We start from the raw sequence: 17,495 nt of genomic DNA on the forward strand, positions 1-17,495 counted from the left end.
TGTGACCTTGTGCTACAAGGTGTCACTCTTAACTAACTTTATTAAGTTTAAAATTATTTTAAAGCCCAAATGATATGTTAATTAATATGTATGCTCGACAGTGTGGTTCCGAAGTCAAAATCCCATAATTTTCTCCATAAGGATTCAAATACAACAGCTCACTTGAACTAGTGAATTTATTTGCACAAGGGGCCCTAAATAACATAAATATTGCATTAGTATTTTCATAAATATGACAAGAACTTTTTTTTGTTAAACTGTATGAACAACATTTTCACAAAGAGAATAGAAAAGGCTTCTTAGTCGACTATAAATCCACACTGACCCATCAGTACATATACTTTTACAGTATTTCCACAAAGTCCCACTGCTCAATGACTACGACAGATGAGCATGTCACATGATAATGAAGCGCTCAGGCTACATTTGCATCGCTACGTTTTGGTTTTTAAGCGTTTGAGTTTTTAAGCCAAAAGCGATCTCCGTGCACACATGTGTTTTTAGCTCCAGTAGAAGAACTAATCTCAGTTTTAAACTAACACGCCCAAACCAAAATATCTCATCAACATCCTGGTATACTGGACATAAACAGGAGGCAACGTGGAGACTCCACCCACTGCTGGTAGTTGCCATGGTAACATTAGTAGCTTAGTCTCAGAGAACGAGACGTCGTGACCGATAAGACCCAATCAGGGCGGGGAAACATTGGCGTCAGTGTTGCCAAAGGTCAGAAGTGTTTCCAAATGTCTCCGGTTTAGAGGTTTGGAAACGCCAGAGCAGGGGGACAGGAGGAAACGTGGAAACGCCAGAGCAGGGGAACGAGGCTGGAAACGGCGCAGGGGGAATGAGAGGGGGAAACGCCAGAGCAGGGGAATGAGAGGGGGAACCGCGAGCAGGGGGAAGGAGGGAAAAACGCGAGAGCAGGGGGAACGAGAGGGGGAAACGCCAGAGCAGGGGGAACGAGAGAGGGAAACGCGAGAGCAGGGGGAAGGCGAGGGGAAACACCAGAACAGGGGGAATGAGGGGGGAAACGCCAGGAGCAGGGGGAATGAGAGGGGAAACACCAGAGCAGGGGGGATGAGGAGGGAAACGCCAGAGCTGGGGGAACGAGGGGAAACGCGCAGAGCAGGGGGGAAATGAGGCAGGGAAAACGCAGGGGCGGGGGGGAACGAGGAGGGGAAACGCCAGAGCAGGGGGAACGAGAGGGGAAAGGTAGAGCAGAGCAGGGGAACGAGAGGAGGGAAACGCCAGAGTAGGGTGAATGAGAGGGGGGAAATGCCAGAGCAGGGGGAACGAGAGGGGGAAACGCCACAGGAGCAGGGGAACGAGAGGGGAAACGTCGGAGCAGGGGAATGAAAGGGGAGAAACGCCAGAGCAAGGGAAGCCAGAGCAGGGGAAATGACAGGGTAACGCCAGCAGGGGGAATGAGGAGGGGAAATGCCAGAGCAGGGGGATGAGAGGGGAAACGGGGCAGAGCAGGGGGGAATGAGAGGGAGGCCAGAACAGGGGAAATGACAGGGGAAGCCAGAGCAGGGGGAATGAGAGGGGAAACGCTAGAGCAGGGGAATGAGAGGGGGAAACCCCGCAGGGGGAATGAGAGGGGAAACGCCAAGAGCAGGGGAAATGACAGGGGGAAGCCAGAGCAGGGGGAATGAGAGGGGGAAACGCCAGAGCAGGGGGAATGAGAGGGAGAAACGTAGCAGAAGATATTCGTTTTTCTTCTTTTTTAAGATTATTTTTTGGCAGCTTAGACATGAAAGGGGAGAGTTATGTTATATGCTAAAAATAAATCCATTAACTTTGTAAGAATATTAGAGTTTAAAATATCGGACTGCTCGTCTCAGTTCGCGCCGTTTCTCATCACTTCTAAAGCTGCTTCTTGCTCTTTCAGAAGCTCTTTGAGCTTCCTGATCCGTTCCTGTCGTTTCACTTCGTCAGAGTCCACGGACGCCGCGGACAAGCTCTCGCTGGCTGGAACCTCGGGGGCCTTACCGCCGCGCTTGTTCCTGGCGCTTAGACAGTAGGTCCTTCCAGATGTTTTTACAGCTTTCCTCACAGCCTTTGTTCTCCTCCCTTTTTTACTTGTCTGCTCGGTGGCCCACGCCCAGTCCTCTGGCTCCTCTGACTTTGGGTCTTGGGCACCGGGGATGCAGCACGGACACATCGTGCGCTTCCTGGTTCTTCCCATTCTCCTCGTGTTCGCGTTCAGATCCGCACACGTCTGAGTCTGCGGCCGGCCGGCTGCGTCCTGCGCGTTTGGGATGTCGTTTTCATCCGCGCTGAGGAAATCCTCATCTATGGGTTCCACGTAGCCAAACGCCGGCTCCGTTTCGACATCGCACGACGTTCCCTTGAGTGGAGTGTCACCCGCGTGGCGTTTGCTCTTCAACACAGAGAGAGGTTTCGTGTTCGGCTGGAAGTGTGAACATCTGAGAGGTTCGAGGTCTGTGCGAGCGCTCGGAGCGGCAGAGCCTTCTGCTTTCACGCCGCTGCAGCTGTCGCTTTCTTGGGGACGGTTAAGGTCCTTTAAAGAAAGTTCTTCCCCTGTCGACCCTGCGGGACGAGACCCGACTGAGGAACCGTCAATCCTCTGCAGGCAAACTTTCACATTGGCCGTTATCCCAAATGTCTGTCTCAGGAGATTGTCGGCCAGTCGACGGGATTCTGGTGCCGGCGAAGACGTCCAGCTGGTTGCGGGATTCACGGAGCTCTGCAAGTAGAAAACAAAACACTCTTGAAATCAGAGATCTTCAACAGGGGGTCCGGGACCCCTAGGGGGGGTCCTCAGAGTAGCCGCAGGGGGGCCGCCAAATTATTGTTCCATGGTTTAAAAAAGATAAATATTTAAATATAAAATATGTCTGTAAATATACATTAACATGACTCCAACATATTAGTAGTAAAGACATTTTTTTTAATGTACACAACATTGATGATGGGCTCACTGACCTACAGCTGTTAGGTCTGTTTTAGGCTGTATTCACACTTGGCCTCTTTTTTGATAAGAAAAAGTTGACTAGATTATTTTTTGGGGCATTTTAGGCCTTTAATTCCACAGGACAGATGAAGACATGAAAGGGAGAGAGAAGGGGAATGACATGCAGCAAAGGGCCGCAGGTTGGAGTCGAACCTGCAGCTGCTGCGTCAAGGAGTAAACCGCTATATATGTTCGCCTGCTCTACCAACTCAGCTAACCCGGCCATGACTAGAGCGCTTTTATAATAAAAAAATAAATAAAAGATGGCAGCGTTTTCATTCAAAAAAGCAGCCGAGAGCGTCTTTTGTTACTATAACAACAGCTACAGTATCCTAGAGCTCTATGTGGAGCAGTGCTAACGTTAGATAAAACAAAGTGGTGGAGCAAGCTAGAGAAAGAACAGAGAGAGAGACAGAGAGAGAGAGAGAGAGAGAGAGAGATGCTAACGTTAGATAAAACAAAGTGGTGGAGCGAGCTAGAGAAAGAACAGAGAGAGAGAGAGAGAGAGAGAGAGAGAGAGAGAGATGCTAACATTAGATAAAACAAAGTGGTGGAGCGAGAGAGAGAGAGAGAGAGAGAGAGAGATGCTAATGTTAGATAAAACAAAAGTGGTGGAGCGAGCTAGAGAAAGAACAGGGGAGAGAGAGAGAGAGAGAGAGAGAGATGCTAACGTTAGATAACAAAAAGTGGTGGAGCAAGCTAGAGAAAGAACACAGAGAGAGAGAGAGAGAGATGCTAACGTTAGATAAAACAAAGTGGTGGAGCGAGAGAGAGAGAGAGATGCTAACGTTAGATAAAACAAAGTGGTGGAGCGAGCTAGAGAAAGAACAGAGAGAGAGAGAGAGAGAGAGAGAGAGAGATGCTAACATTAGATAAAACAAAGTGGTGGAGCGAGAGAGAGAGAGAGAGAGATGCTAACGTTAGATAAAACAAAGTGGTGGAGCGAGCTAGAGAAAGAACAGAGAGAGAGAGAGAGAGAGAGATGCTAACATTAGATAAAACAAAGTGGTGGAGCGAGAGAGAGAGAGAGAGAGAGAGAGAGAGATGCTAATGTTAGATAAAACAAAAGTGGTGGAGCGAGCTAGAGAAAGAACAGAGGGAGAGAAAGATGATACGTTAGATACACGCGCTAACAAAAGTGGTGGAGCAAGCTAGAGAAAGAACACAGAGAGAGAGAGAGAGAGATGCTAACGTTAGATAAAACAAAGTGGTGGAGCGAGAGAGAGAGAGAGAGATGCTAACGTTAGATAAAACAAAGTGGTGGAGCGAGCTAGAGAAAGAACAGAGAGACAGAGAGAGAGAGAAGTGCTAACGTTACATAAAACAAAGTGAGTTCCCTGTGCAGGGAGCAACCGGTCATACCGTATAACTCGCTGTGCTCCGACTACATTTTTTGTTGTTGTTATGGAAACGACAGGCCTGGCTACTGCGCTTGTCATTGGTCGGCTATCAAAAAAGGGCGTAGGGCGTTTTTTGTTGTTGAAAAGTTCTACTTTTTTCATTTCATTTATTTCTTCATATGCATTGTGCATGTGTGTGTGAAGCACTTTGTAACTGCGTGTTTTTAAAAGTGCTATATTAATAAAGTACTTACTGGCCTACAGCTAAGGTTGACATTAGGTAGCCATCCATAGATACTGTGCCACATTTTAACATTAAATGATGTATAAATATATGAATATGCCAAAAAATTATATTTTAAAAGCTTAGTATTGTATGCACCATATAAAGGTATTTGTAAATGCTTGAGGCCGCCCTACACGTTATTGTAGGTCCAGTTTAATAGAGAGCCAAAGTCACGCCCTTCTACTTCCGGTCCATGGGACATATCTTTAAAAAATATGAATGGGAGTCAATGGGGAAAGACAAATTATTTTTTGATCCCGTTTGAATTGAGCCATGGATTACACATATGATGTTCATGAGTTTAATAGATAATTTCCCAGGTCAAAAAATTCTCAGTTTATTGTTAAACTGTTGCAGTAAAAGACTGTTAAATTATGTAATTAGAAAGACTACACACTACAAAGTCGCATGGATGACATCTCTCTGAAGCCACGATGTCTGTGTATCATACCTGTGTGTGTGTGTGTGTGTGTGTGTGTGTGTGTGTGTGTGTGTGTGTGTGTGTGTGTGTGTGTGTGTGTGTGTGTGTGTGTGTGTGTGTATCGTACCGGGGATGGAACGTTACTCTAATGAGCAGAGGATCTCGCTCGTTCTTTTTCTTCTCTGCTGATAAAACTTTACTGGATAAAACACATCAGGTAAGATAACATTACATGTGTTGTGGAACAGAGCTAAGCTAGCTAGCTAGCTAGAGAGCAAGTTGAGCATCAAGCTAGGTGAGGTAGATTGTGTGAGACGGGAGATGTAATTCACTGAGCGGTTTCACACAAAACTAAGGTCATATGACAAACCTACGGCTAACTGAGACGTTATTCGGTTGAAAAATTATCTTTTAAACTGACAAACATCATATGTGTAATCCATGGCTCAATTCAACAGAGTTTTTTGTGTTACTTGAAAGAAAATTGCACATTAAAATGTAACTGTCACTTTTTATTTTTTAGTGGAGCCTTTTTATATTCAATTAAATGTTCAATGTAAAAGAATGTTAGAAATGATTTCCTTTCATTTGTTTTAAATTCAACAAGCAATTTGTTGTATTTTAGCAGAATACTGAAAGCAGCAGAAATGCAGAACTGAGAACACTTTAAATCATGTTTATTTATCGCAGGTAATATCGTTATTGCGATATTCAACAACGTTATCACATATTGGTTATTTTCTTCATATCGTGCAGCCTTAATATTCAGTCACATTCAACGAGGCAAGAAAAAAAAGGATTTCCAATTGCCTATTTGCCATACAACAAGACATCTATTTTTTTAATCAGATAAAGAGGTCCACTGTTGTGAAATGAATTGAATGGATCACTAAAAACGTGAACTTCATTGGCAGCCTTTAGGTCAGTTAAAGAAGTTTCTAATTTCATCTTAAAGGACAATTCCGGCACAAAATGAATCTGGAGATTCAGAAAAGATCTACCTTTTATTAAGGAAATATTTATTGCTGTCTACAGAAATGGGAAATGTTTTTCCAGACATGAATTGCAGACAAGTTCTCCCAGATACATTTCACAGTTTTTGGTTTTCTTTGTCTAAGGATATTCACTCACATTCAACTAGTTAAACAAATGATTTGAAGACTTGGATATCAATAGGGCTGGGCGATATGGACCAAAAGTCATATCCCGATATATTTTGGCTGAATATCGATATACGATATATATCCCGATATTTTTTTCCGCGAAGTGAGAGCAAATGTTCAGTCAAAGCCCAAATCAAATATGACATGTCACAAGTAGTTTCATAGAAACAGTTGCAAAATCAAATAAATAATAAACCGGTTTCTTCACCTGGTTCATGATTAAATGCTCAGCTGTTCAAATAACAATAAAATGTAAACCTAAATACTGTATAACAGGAGTAACTTTTTTGAAATCAAAGCTCCATAGGCTATTTGTGATTCGTTCCAAAGGTCAATTAAGCTTTAGATATTAATATAATCTACTTTGTTCAAAATGTAATGGTGAAGGTGAAGTTTAAACAGACTGAAATGTCCAGGCTCATTCCTCCACTATTTATTTCTGTATGTATTTAAGCGTTCTCCCCCCCCCCCCCCCCCCCGGGGGGGCCCCCCCCCCCCCTTTTTTTTTTTTTTTTTCCCCCCCCCCCCACCTTGTCTTTCTTTCGCCTCATATACGGTCTAGTTTCGCCCTGGACTACGTATAAGATCCTCCCGACACCGCTTTGTCTTTGGCTGGTCCGATCTGGATCAGCGGGGACCGACGCAGCAGCGAGGCGAAGCTGTGTTTTTGCCCGGGGAAGAGACGCGGCGCGGCCACGGGCTCTCCCCGCTTCCCGCTGCCCGGAGCTCGATTGCTGGTCGAGGCCATAATATATATCATAAAACACATTGTCACCTGTTAAATGTTATCCATTGCTGTTTGTTCTTTTCATTTCCTCTATCGAACATAATTAAGCAGTACAAAAGTCCGGCATCTTTAGCGTTGATCTGAATGCTTCGGCCCCCTGTTCCAAGATGGCGGCGGGTTTTGACGTATGTTTAGAACCTCACGGCGACATATCTATGGGAGCAAGGATCACATTTGAACTATATCGATATATGCGATATGGTCTAATTCCATATCTCATTTAAAAATATATCGATATATTTGTTTATATCGATATATCGCCCAGCCCTAGATATCAACAGGTTTTTGAATATGCACAAAAGAAGGTGGTTGAAGGACTGAAAGAGGGAGGCTGGCTGTGTTCACACCGTCAAACAAGTCCGCCGGAAAACTTTGAAAAAAAATCATATTTTTGCACGGCTGCATGTAAACGGGAATATAAGTGGAATATTTACTTTCATTAGCCATGTAAACAACTTAAATATAGTCAGAATATTGTCTTTTTCTGAATAAGCGCAAAAATTGGAATAATAATGTGCATGTTAAAGGTCCCATGGCATGGTGCTCTTTGGATGCTTTTATATAGACCTTAGTGGTCCCCTAATACTGTATCTGAAGTCTCTTTTATATAGACCTTAGTGGTCCCCTAATACTGTATCTGAAGTATCTTTTATATAGACCTTAGTGGTCCCCTAATACTGTATCTGAAGTCTCTTTTATATAGACCTTAGTGGTCCCCTAATACTGTATCTGAAGTATCTTTTATATAGACCTTAGTGGTCCCCTAATACTGTATCTGAAGTCTCTTTTATATAGACCTTAGTGGTCCCCTAATACTGTATCTGAAGTCTCTTTTATATAGACCTTAGTGGTCCCCTAATACTGGATCTGAAGTCTCTTTTATATAGACCTTAGTGGTCCCCTAATACTGTATCTGAAGTCTCTTTTATATAGACCTTAGTGGTCCCCTAATACTGTATCTGAAGTCTCTTTTATATAGACCTTAGTGGTCCCCTAATACTGTATCTGAAGTCTCTTTCCCGAAATTCAGCCTTGGTGCAGAATTACAGCCATTAGAGCCAGTCCCACAATGAGCTTTCCTTAGGATGTGCCATTTCTGTGTCTGTAGCTATTGAGGAGGAGAGAGGGGGGGGCAAGGTGGAGGGTGGGAGTGTGGCCTTGACCAACTGCCACTTTGCTCGTTTGAAAGCCATGATGTCTCTCTCTCATGGGTGGGCCAAATTCTCTGGGCAGGCAAAGCAGAGAAAGGGGGGGTAACCTTGCTCCTTATGACCTCATAAGGAGAAGATTCCAGATCGGCCCATCTGAGCTTTCATTTTCTCAAAGGCAGAGCAGGATAACCAGGGCTCGGTTTACACCTGTCACCATTTCTAGCCACTGGGGGACCATAGGCAGGCTGGGGGAACTCATATTAATGTTAAAAAACCTCTTAAAGTGAATTTTTCATGCCATGGGACCTTTAACGTCAATGTGGAGTATATACAATAGAAGTGCCCTCACCTTCATTTTGTGGGTGTCAATCGCTATTTTGCTGCTGTCAGAGTTGCTGGGATTTGCTGGACTCTTTGTTTCTACATCAACTTCCATGCTCTCCGACTGTTGGGTGACGGTGCTCCGCTGACTGCTAAAGTTCGGACCGTCATTATTCTGCATGTTCATCGCTGCTGAGCCACAAACACGCGTAAAGTTTTTCACTGTGTTGACGGACACACTCCGGCCAGCGTCCGTTGTTCCATCCAGGCTCTTCTGTTCTGTCCCGGAGACCGGATTTGTATGGGCGTCGCAGTGCTTGGCAGCACTTTCTCTCTCTGCAACAACTCGAAGAATCTCTGAACTGACGGAAGAATTAGCAGGATCAAGAGCCGGAGCCGTGAAGCTGTCCTCTTCTTCAACTACCCACTTAATGGGGCTGTTGGGCCTTTGTGAAGCCTTTGGAATTAATTTTAAATGTGGTTTTGGTCCTTTTGATGGCGATCCGCATGAAGTAGCATTCGACGTGTCGCAGAGAAACTTGAGCGGGTCGAGTGCAGAAACATTTTGTGGACTGACAGTTGTGACAGCTGGTGACGTGTAGACCACACCGGCTGAGCCTGAACTCGGAGAGGAGTTGGCTGGCGAAGGAAGAAGCGGTCTCTTGACATGAGGTAGTTCAGATGCTGGGACTGTTGGGACTGTTGGGACTGTCGGGACTGCTTGGACTCTCGGTACTGTCGGGACTACTGGGACTGTTTGGACTGTCGGGACTGCTGAGACTCTCGGTACTGTCGGGACTACTGGGACTGTTGGGACTGTCGGGACTGCTTGGACTCTCGGTACTGTCGGGACTACTGGGACTGTTTGGACTGCTGGGACTCTCGGTACTGTCGGGACTACTGGGACTGTTTGGACTGTCGGGACTGCTGAGACTCTCGGTACTGTCGGGACTACTGGGACTGTTTGGACTGTCGGGACTGCTGGGACTCTCGGTACTGTCGGGACTGTTGGGACTCTCTGGACTGTTGGGACTGTTGCATTAGGGGTAATCTGAAGGTACTGCCCTCTGGGGATGACTGGAGCTTTCACGGTGACTGGGAGCGGACCTGGAGGTCTCCCTGACTTCGCACTGTTTGCTGCAGGTGTTTCCATCTGAGGTACAACGGCTATTACATTCACGTTCTGTTGCTGCAGTGGAAGATCCAAACACCCTTGATTAGGGAAGACATTCATGAGGGAAACCTGCTTCCGGACAACTTGCTGAGTGGCAGAAGGACTCAACGCTGCCTTGTTCACCATCTGAACAGCTGCTGAGGCAATATTTACACGATCTGCTGGACTTTGTCTTTCTACATCAACTTCCACGCCCTTCGACTGTTGGGTGGCGGTGCTCCGCCGACTGCTGATGTTCGGACCCTCATTATTCTGCATGTTCATCGCTGCTGAACCGAAAACACGCGGAACGTTTTTAGCTGCGTTGACGGACATGCTGTGGACAGGTTTTCTTCTTGTGAGAGTGCCCGTTGTACAATCCGGGCTCTTCTGTTCTGTCACATTGTTCGAGCTGCTTGTACCCGTCTTGTCCGTTTCCTTCCCAGGTGCCATTTGTGTTTTTAGTCTCAAATCTTGTGTGGACTCCGAGTCAGTCTTGGGGGGGATATACGACACAAATATTACATTGTCTTCGTCCGGACGAGTGGCCGCTGACATGTGGACGGATGCCGCTGGTGGGGACGAATCAATGTGAGCGTCGTCGTCACAGAGATCAATCACTTCGTGCGACCCTTTTGGGATGATTATTCTGATGCCCTGCCTTTTCGGAGGTGAAACTGATCCAAGTGAATGTTGGGATGAAGGCACGGTGGTTTTGTTGTATTCATGACTTTTTCCCGCTGCTGCGGGTGAGTCGCTTTTTCCCATTTTATATGGTACGCTGCCGTTTTTGGCCGCCAAAACCACCTTCCTGTTGCAGGTGACCGAGGGGCTTTCCTGTCCTTGTCCACTTTTGCCCAGACTCGACCCGGAGACCGGATTTGTAAAAGCGTCGCAGTGCTTGGGAGCACTTTCTCTCTCTGCGAAGGCTCGAAGAATCTCTGAACTGACGGAAAAATTAGCAGGATCAAGAGTCGGAGCCGCGAAGCTGTCCTCTTCTTCGATTACCCACTTAATGGGGCTGTTGGGCCTCTGTGAAACCTTTGGAATTAATTTTAAATGTGGTTGTGGTCCTTTTGATGGCGATCCACATGAAGTAGCATTTGACATGTTGCAGAGAAACTTGAGCGTGTCGAGTGCAGAAACACTGACAGTTGTGACAGCTGGTGACGTGTCGACGACACCGGCTGAGCCTGAACTTGGAGTGGAGTTGGCTGGCGAAGGAAAAATCGGTCTCTTGACACGAGGAGGTAGTTCAGATGCTGGGACTGTAGGGACTGCTGGGGATCTCGGGACTGTTGGGACTGTTTGGACTGCTGGGGATCTCGGGACTGTTGGGACTGTTGGGACTGTTGGGACTGCTGGGACTGTCGGGACTGCTGGTACTCTCGGGACTGTTGGGACTGTTGCATTAGGGGTAATCTGAAGGTACCGTCCTCTGGGGATGGCTGGAGCTCTCACGGTGACTGGGAGCGGACCTGGAGGTCTTCCTGACTTCGCACTGTTTGCTGCAGGTGTCTCCATCTGAGGTATGGCTATTAAATTCACCCTCTGTTGCTGCAGTGGATGCTTGTTTAGTGAACTACTGCGATCCAAACCCACTTGATTAGGGAAGACATTAATGATGGAAACCTGCTTCCTGACATCTTGCTGAGTGGCAGAAGGATTCAACGCTGCCTTTTGCACCGTCTGAACAGGTGCTGAGGCGATGTTCACGCCGACAGCTTTCTGTTGTGTCGAATCCGTTTTGCTTATTGGAGACTGGAAAAACTGCCCGTTGACCATTTGTACAGGAATCAGTTTCATGATGTTCTTTCCGTCGGCTCCGACAGCAGGTATGGCCTGGTAGAAGACACCGGTCCCACTGACGGGAAAAAAAAAACACAGAAACATGTCAGTAAAACAACAGTAAACAGTATAGATTGAAAGGGAAACACATATTTAGTGTTTCCCTTCCAATCTTTAGTTAGAAAAGTCTGTAGATATTCGGGCTAATATACTGTGTTAATATGAAGGACTTTTCTGTAATAAATTGCCACACGTGTTTTTCCGTATTTTGATTTTCTGGATTAACAGAAATATCCGTTAAAAAGATAAAAAGATACAGAGGATTTTTTTTTAAGATTATTTTTTGGGCCTTTCCGCCTCTATTTGACAGGACAGCTAAGTGAGAAAGGGGAGAGAGAGAGAGGGGGAAGACATGCAGGAAATCGGCACAGGTCGGACCCGAACACCGGACCTCCGCGTCGAGGCACAAACCCCCAAGCACATGCGCACCTGCTCTACCCACCGAGCCAACCCGGCCACGAAATGTCTGTAACTTAACGTAAAAATGTAGTGGTAATTTTCTACCAGGACATTATCGGTTTTTTCTACGTATACATGAATGTATTCAACACGTTTTTTGCACCTCACGGATGCACCCAATGTGTTTTTCTCTGAATGTAAACATTACTAACTACATAACTTCTTACACAATAAAATTCATGTATACATACATTTATTTGGGGCTTTTGCGCAGAGCGACAACATTTTAAATGTGAATTTAGCGAAAGTCTACCCCTTTGAGATGTAGCATCTCATTTTCGAAGGGGTCTTATGAACACAAATAATTACAAAACAAATACTAACAGAGCAGCGTTACATAACAAACATATACGACGAATAAATAGCCTAGATTCAGACAGCTTGCTCACCCTCTCTCACCCATACCCCCAGCTGTTATATAAAATAAATAAAAGTACCTGCCTAAAAAAAAGGGTCCGTGCGCCGGGCGCATGGTTGGGTTGTATCATAATCATAATCATAGGTGTGTTTTTGGGCGTAACATGCAATCAACCAATCAGTGTCATCTCCCATTCCCTTTAAAAGCCAGGCACGTTTGGACCTCGGCGCATTGCAATTATGATGGTGGATTTGCTAAGCAGGAAGGAGAGATTTTCAGGAGAAGAAACTGATCTGCTCGTGCGTGAAGTGAAAGCGCGTGGGCAGATCATATATGTCACGATAACTAAGCCCCGAAAACTAGACCAGGTTTTTCTTGGTTTCTTTGGATCACTTTCCGCTGCCTCAAGATAGCAATACGCCCAGAATGCACCTGAACACACCTCCCTGTAAGACCAGCACGCCCATGGGCACACAGATGCATTTGCTGTTTAACCCTCATGTTGTCTTTGGGTCAAATTTGACCCTTTTTCAAAGTTTCTATATTAGAAATTTGGGTTTCTTTCAACCTCATTGCCCAAAAGTATCACCGATGGTTCCATGAAACGCTCTTCACAAGTCAAAAGAAGGATCAGTTCACAACTATCATTGACTTTTGGGTGTTTTATTCAATTTTATAGCATTATTCTGGCTAAACGTTCTGTGATTATCCATCAACATCCTCTGATCTGCAATATTTGTCAAAATAATTCATACTTTTTATAACTCAAAAATTAGATATGATGACACTGTTTTAACTATGCTTTGTTCGCCTTGACCTATGTTGTATGTCAGTTATTGTTAAAATTTTAATAAAAAAAGTTGAAAAAAAATATATTAGATATGATTTCATATAGGCTAGATGAGGTTTATTGACCATAAATTCCACAAAACAAAAATAGTGGTAATAAGTTGCTGTTAGTGTATAGGCCTACTGGTGGTAGTGGGGGGAACATACTAAAAAAAACTTTGGGAAAAAAACATTGAAAAGAGACAAAAACGTTTTTTAAAAAGCAGCAAAATAAGTGACAAAAATAAAATAAAAATAATGTGTTCATTTCCAATTTGGACCGAGAAGGTCAACACAAGGGTCAAACGGCGCGGGCGCTGGACGGGAAATTGACAACTGCGTCGGCCTTAAACTAGTAAAGACTAGTAAAGAGAGCACTTCGCTCCGAGTCATTAAATCTCTTGGTAGTCCCGCGGACGTACAGGAAAATGAGAGGGATCGCTCTTTGCGGCGCGTTGCTCCCAGGCTGTGGTGTATTTATATATATATATATATATATATATATATATATATATATATATATATATATATATATATATATATATCATTATATCAGGGAATGTTCCTCTCTTATAGAGTTTAAACGACATTTGAAAGCTTACTTTTTCACTCTGGCTTTTGATCATTTATGAGTGCTGTGTTAATGGTGTGATAGGATTTAGTAGTATTTAGTAGTCCAGAATTTAAATGTCTTGATGATTGTGTTATTTTATCTCTTGTACAGCACTGTGGTCAACTTCTGTTGTATTAATATGTGCTTTATAAATAAATTGAACATTGAACATTGAACTTGCGTCGGGCTTTACACTGCGCTGCACCGGGTGCAACATAGGGTCCTAAAACATGATTTATAAAATCATGCCAACAATTATTTTAATAGCTTAGCATTCTATGCACTAAAAAAGGTATGTTTAAAGGCTTTAGGCCACCTTACACGTTGTTGTAGGCCTAGATTAATATGCAACTTAATTTTCTACAATATAAGTAGTAGGGGGTCCCTGCTCCGTCTCACTCTCAGTTAAGGGGTCCTTGGCTTAAAGAAACATTGAAGACCCCTGTTTTAGTCTCCGTATTCTTGTGTACGTCTGTATGATTGTTTTCCTTTGCACTGCAAGTGGCTGATGGAATACATTGTTTTCATTTTCTTCATGTATGTAAGTACACAAAGAATTATAAATACCACACTGTGAAAATAATCCACTGAAAATACAAAAAAATATAATACAAGTAAAAACCTTACTGAAGTATTAAACTACTACTGCCATAGATGTTTAAGGTTGTGCTCAAATTAACTCCTTTATATACTTTCGGGTAGTTTAGTCTACAGCAATGCATCACGGTGTATAAGATCATCACACGTTTGTAGCTGTGTCGCTGTCCTGTGAGAACCACTTATCTCTAAAAAGTTTTAAAACGTTTCATAGCGTCAGAAACAACAGCCGTTTTCAGCTTCTTTGACGATGGACGAGGCGGTCACTTCCCGACGTGAGACGAGTGCAGATGTGAGTTGCGCATGCGTCACTTTGCGACAGACGCAGATCTGTTTTGCTGTTAGCCACAGAATAATGAGATAGGTACATTACATAGTAGTAATTTATTATCTAGCGTAAGGCATCACATTTTCACGGGATGATCCCTGATGTCCGTTCTAGATTAGAGGCTGAAGTAGCCGACAAGAACCGACAAGAACCTGCTAACGAGAGACTTCTGTAAGGTCAGTACTATAAAAATGGACCTACATAACTATAGGCCGGGTTCGGACAGATATTTAGAAATGATGTTCGGGTTTGGGTCGGGCTCGGTCAAATCAACGCGATAAGGCATTTAACATTTTAAATTTAAAACAGCTTATTATGTAGGTGCGCGCCTGTGTTAACGTGCGCTCGTTGCCCCGTGTGCGCTGATGCGCTCATCTGTGTTGACATTTCCGAATGCCTTCCTACAGTTGCTTAATAAAAGCTTTCCACACAAACAAACGTACATGTGTCGTTAGTATGAGGAAAAAAATTAGATTTTAACTGCGTCGGGCTCGGACATACAGTATCTCACAAAAGGGAGTACACCTCTCACATTTTAGTAACACTGAAGAAATTACACTCTGCTACAATGTAAAGTATTAAGTGTACAGCTTGTATAACTGTGTAAATGTGCTGTCCCCTCAAAATAACTCAACACACAGCCATTAATGTCTAAACAGCTGGCAACAAAAGTGAGTCCACCCCTATGTTAAATTCCCATAGAGGCAGGCTGATGTTTATTTTTAAAGGCCAGTTATTTCATGGATCCAGGATACTATGCATCCTGATAAAGTTCCCTTGGCCTTTGGAATTAAAATACCCCCCCACATCATCACATACTATACACATAATATTTACTAAAATGTGAGGGGTGTACTCACTTTTGTGAGATACTGTAAATATCTTAATGCCTGTCGGACACGGGCCGGGCTCAGACAATAAAATGCGGCCCGATCCGCACTCTATACATAACGAAGTTTGTTCACTGGTTAGCAATCAAACACAACAAAGGCTGTCACTTGAATGGCATTTTGAGCTAACATTAACAATCAAACAATCATAGATAGCTACAACGTTTTTGAAATGATTTCCATCTTCTGTTATTGTTTGTAATGAGAAAAGTTTATTATTTTATGGATTTCACAATGCAGCCGGATCCGGATCCCTTGGCCATATGCCGGAAACCGTTTAAATCTGAGCATGCACAACTCACATCTGCACTCGACTCACATCGGGTAGCGACAGGGCTTTTTAAAGACTTTATTTACCTTAAGATGGAGGACAATTTTCTCAACACTTTTTATCAACACTAGTTTATCACAGACATTCATCGGGGAAGAGGATAAAAAACTGTCATCTGAAAAGTAACTAAAGTTGTTGATAATGAGAGGAAGGAGTGAACATCTTAAGATGTATACACCGTTGAATTAAAAAATAAAGTACACTAATAATAATATAACCACCATGTTATAAGCAAGATGAAAGTACATTTCATGGGTTGTATTGCCCCCCAATAAAGGTATTTTAACCGGTAAAAGTAATGGATGGATTATAATCTGTCAGATATAACCATTATTAATGAAATCCAGTAATTGTAAGGCAAAAACAACCTTTCAGTGACAAGGTAAGGGGCTGGGATCACTTTTTGGCAGCTGGAAAAGTGCATTTCATGGGTTGTATTGCCCCCCAATAAAGGTATTTTAACCGGTAAAAGTAATGGATGGATTATAATCTGTCAGATATAACCATTAGTAATGAAAGCAAGTAATTTTTTTGGCAAAAACAACCTTTCAGTGACAAGGTAAGGCGCTGGGATCACCTTTTGGCAAGTGGAAAAGTGCATTTCATGGGTTGTATTGCCCCCCAATAAAGGTATTTTAACCGGTAAAAGTAATGGATGGATTATAATCTGTCAGATATAACCATTAGTAATGAAAGCCAGTAATTTTTGGCAAAAACAACCTTTCAGTGACAAGGTAAGGGGCTGGGATCACCTTTTGGCAAGTGGAAAAGTGCATTTCATGGGTTGTATTGCCCCCCAAAAAAGGTATTTTAACTGGTAAAAAGTAATGGATGGGTTATTGTCTGTCAGATATAACCATTAGTAATGAAAGCAAGTAATTTTGAGGCAAAAACAACCTTTCAGTGACAAGGTAGGGGCTGGAATCCCCTTTTGACAGGTGGAAAAGGATGGATTGTTTATAATCTAGGTCACGGGACGCTCGCTCATACGTCAATCACGTTTTGACACGACACTAGTCTACTCCTCAGTACTGGTCTAAACATTGTCTGCGTCAATGTAAATGAAAAAAAAATTGGGGTTCAAATCGTACTTTTGTTCGTGGGGGACGCCCCCCTAGCCCCCCCCTCCAGCCCCCGCTTCTCAAACCAAAGTAACAACGTTGACTGTAACCATAGTTACCTGTGAATAGAATCCATGTTTTTCGTAGCGGGAAACATCATGAAACCAGTTGGACCTGGCTTGTAATGTTCCCATCCAAAAGCAGCTTTAAATGAGTCTCGAGACAAAATAATTCACGGCACAACGTGCGTGTTAAGTTCCGTCCCTAACGTAGATAAACGGAGAGGTTGTCTATAACAACGCCGGGGGTCAACCGTCGACTAAATAAACCCCCGTTTAACATTTTTCACTCGACATTTTTCTTCTGGGGCTTCCGTTTCTATATCGCGTCCGTTACATCAACCTTCCGGTCTGTTACAGCAATGTAGTTCCGGGTGGTTGGTTGCATAGCTCCGGAAGTAAAAAAAATCCCCATTACGTTCCATCACCAATGATTTAGATTATTAGCCATAATGTCTAAAAAAAACATCCGAGGTAGACTGAACACGAGCAGTGAGATTGTGAAACGAAGGTTTCTGCTCCTG

The 17,495-nt window shown here is 43.7% G+C and overlaps 1 protein-coding gene across 1 annotated transcript; it reads right to left on the reverse strand.

The window, feature by feature from the left end:
- Positions 1–1,662: 1,662 nt before the first annotated feature.
- On the reverse strand, positions 1,663–17,495 carry lrif1 (ligand dependent nuclear receptor interacting factor 1). The gene is made up of 3 exons (XM_039801622.1): positions 17,032–17,495; positions 8,475–11,463; positions 1,663–2,710 (listed from the first exon to the last, which is right to left on the reverse strand). Exons 1-3 carry the CDS (start codon positions 17,070–17,072, stop codon positions 1,841–1,843), a joined length of 3,900 nt encoding a protein of 1,299 aa, XP_039657556.1. The 5' UTR covers positions 17,073–17,495; the 3' UTR covers positions 1,663–1,840.

The sequence above is a fragment of the Perca fluviatilis genome, chromosome 5, assembly GCF_010015445.1.
Source record: "Perca fluviatilis chromosome 5, GENO_Pfluv_1.0, whole genome shotgun sequence".
NCBI classification, from domain to species: domain Eukaryota; kingdom Metazoa; phylum Chordata; class Actinopteri; order Perciformes; family Percidae; genus Perca; species Perca fluviatilis.

Coding starts and splice junctions, on each gene's coding strand:
- lrif1 (XM_039801622.1), bottom strand. CDS start 17,072: ATGATGTTTCCCGCTACGAAAAACATGGATTCTATTCACAG. Junction 11,464..17,031: donor AACATGGATTCTATTCACAG/GTAACTATGGTT, acceptor TTTTCCCGTCAG/TGGGACCGGTGTCTTCTACC. Junction 2,711..8,474: donor TTGACACCCACAAAATGAAG/GTGAGGGCACTT, acceptor TTCTACTTGCAG/AGCTCCGTGAATCCCGCAAC.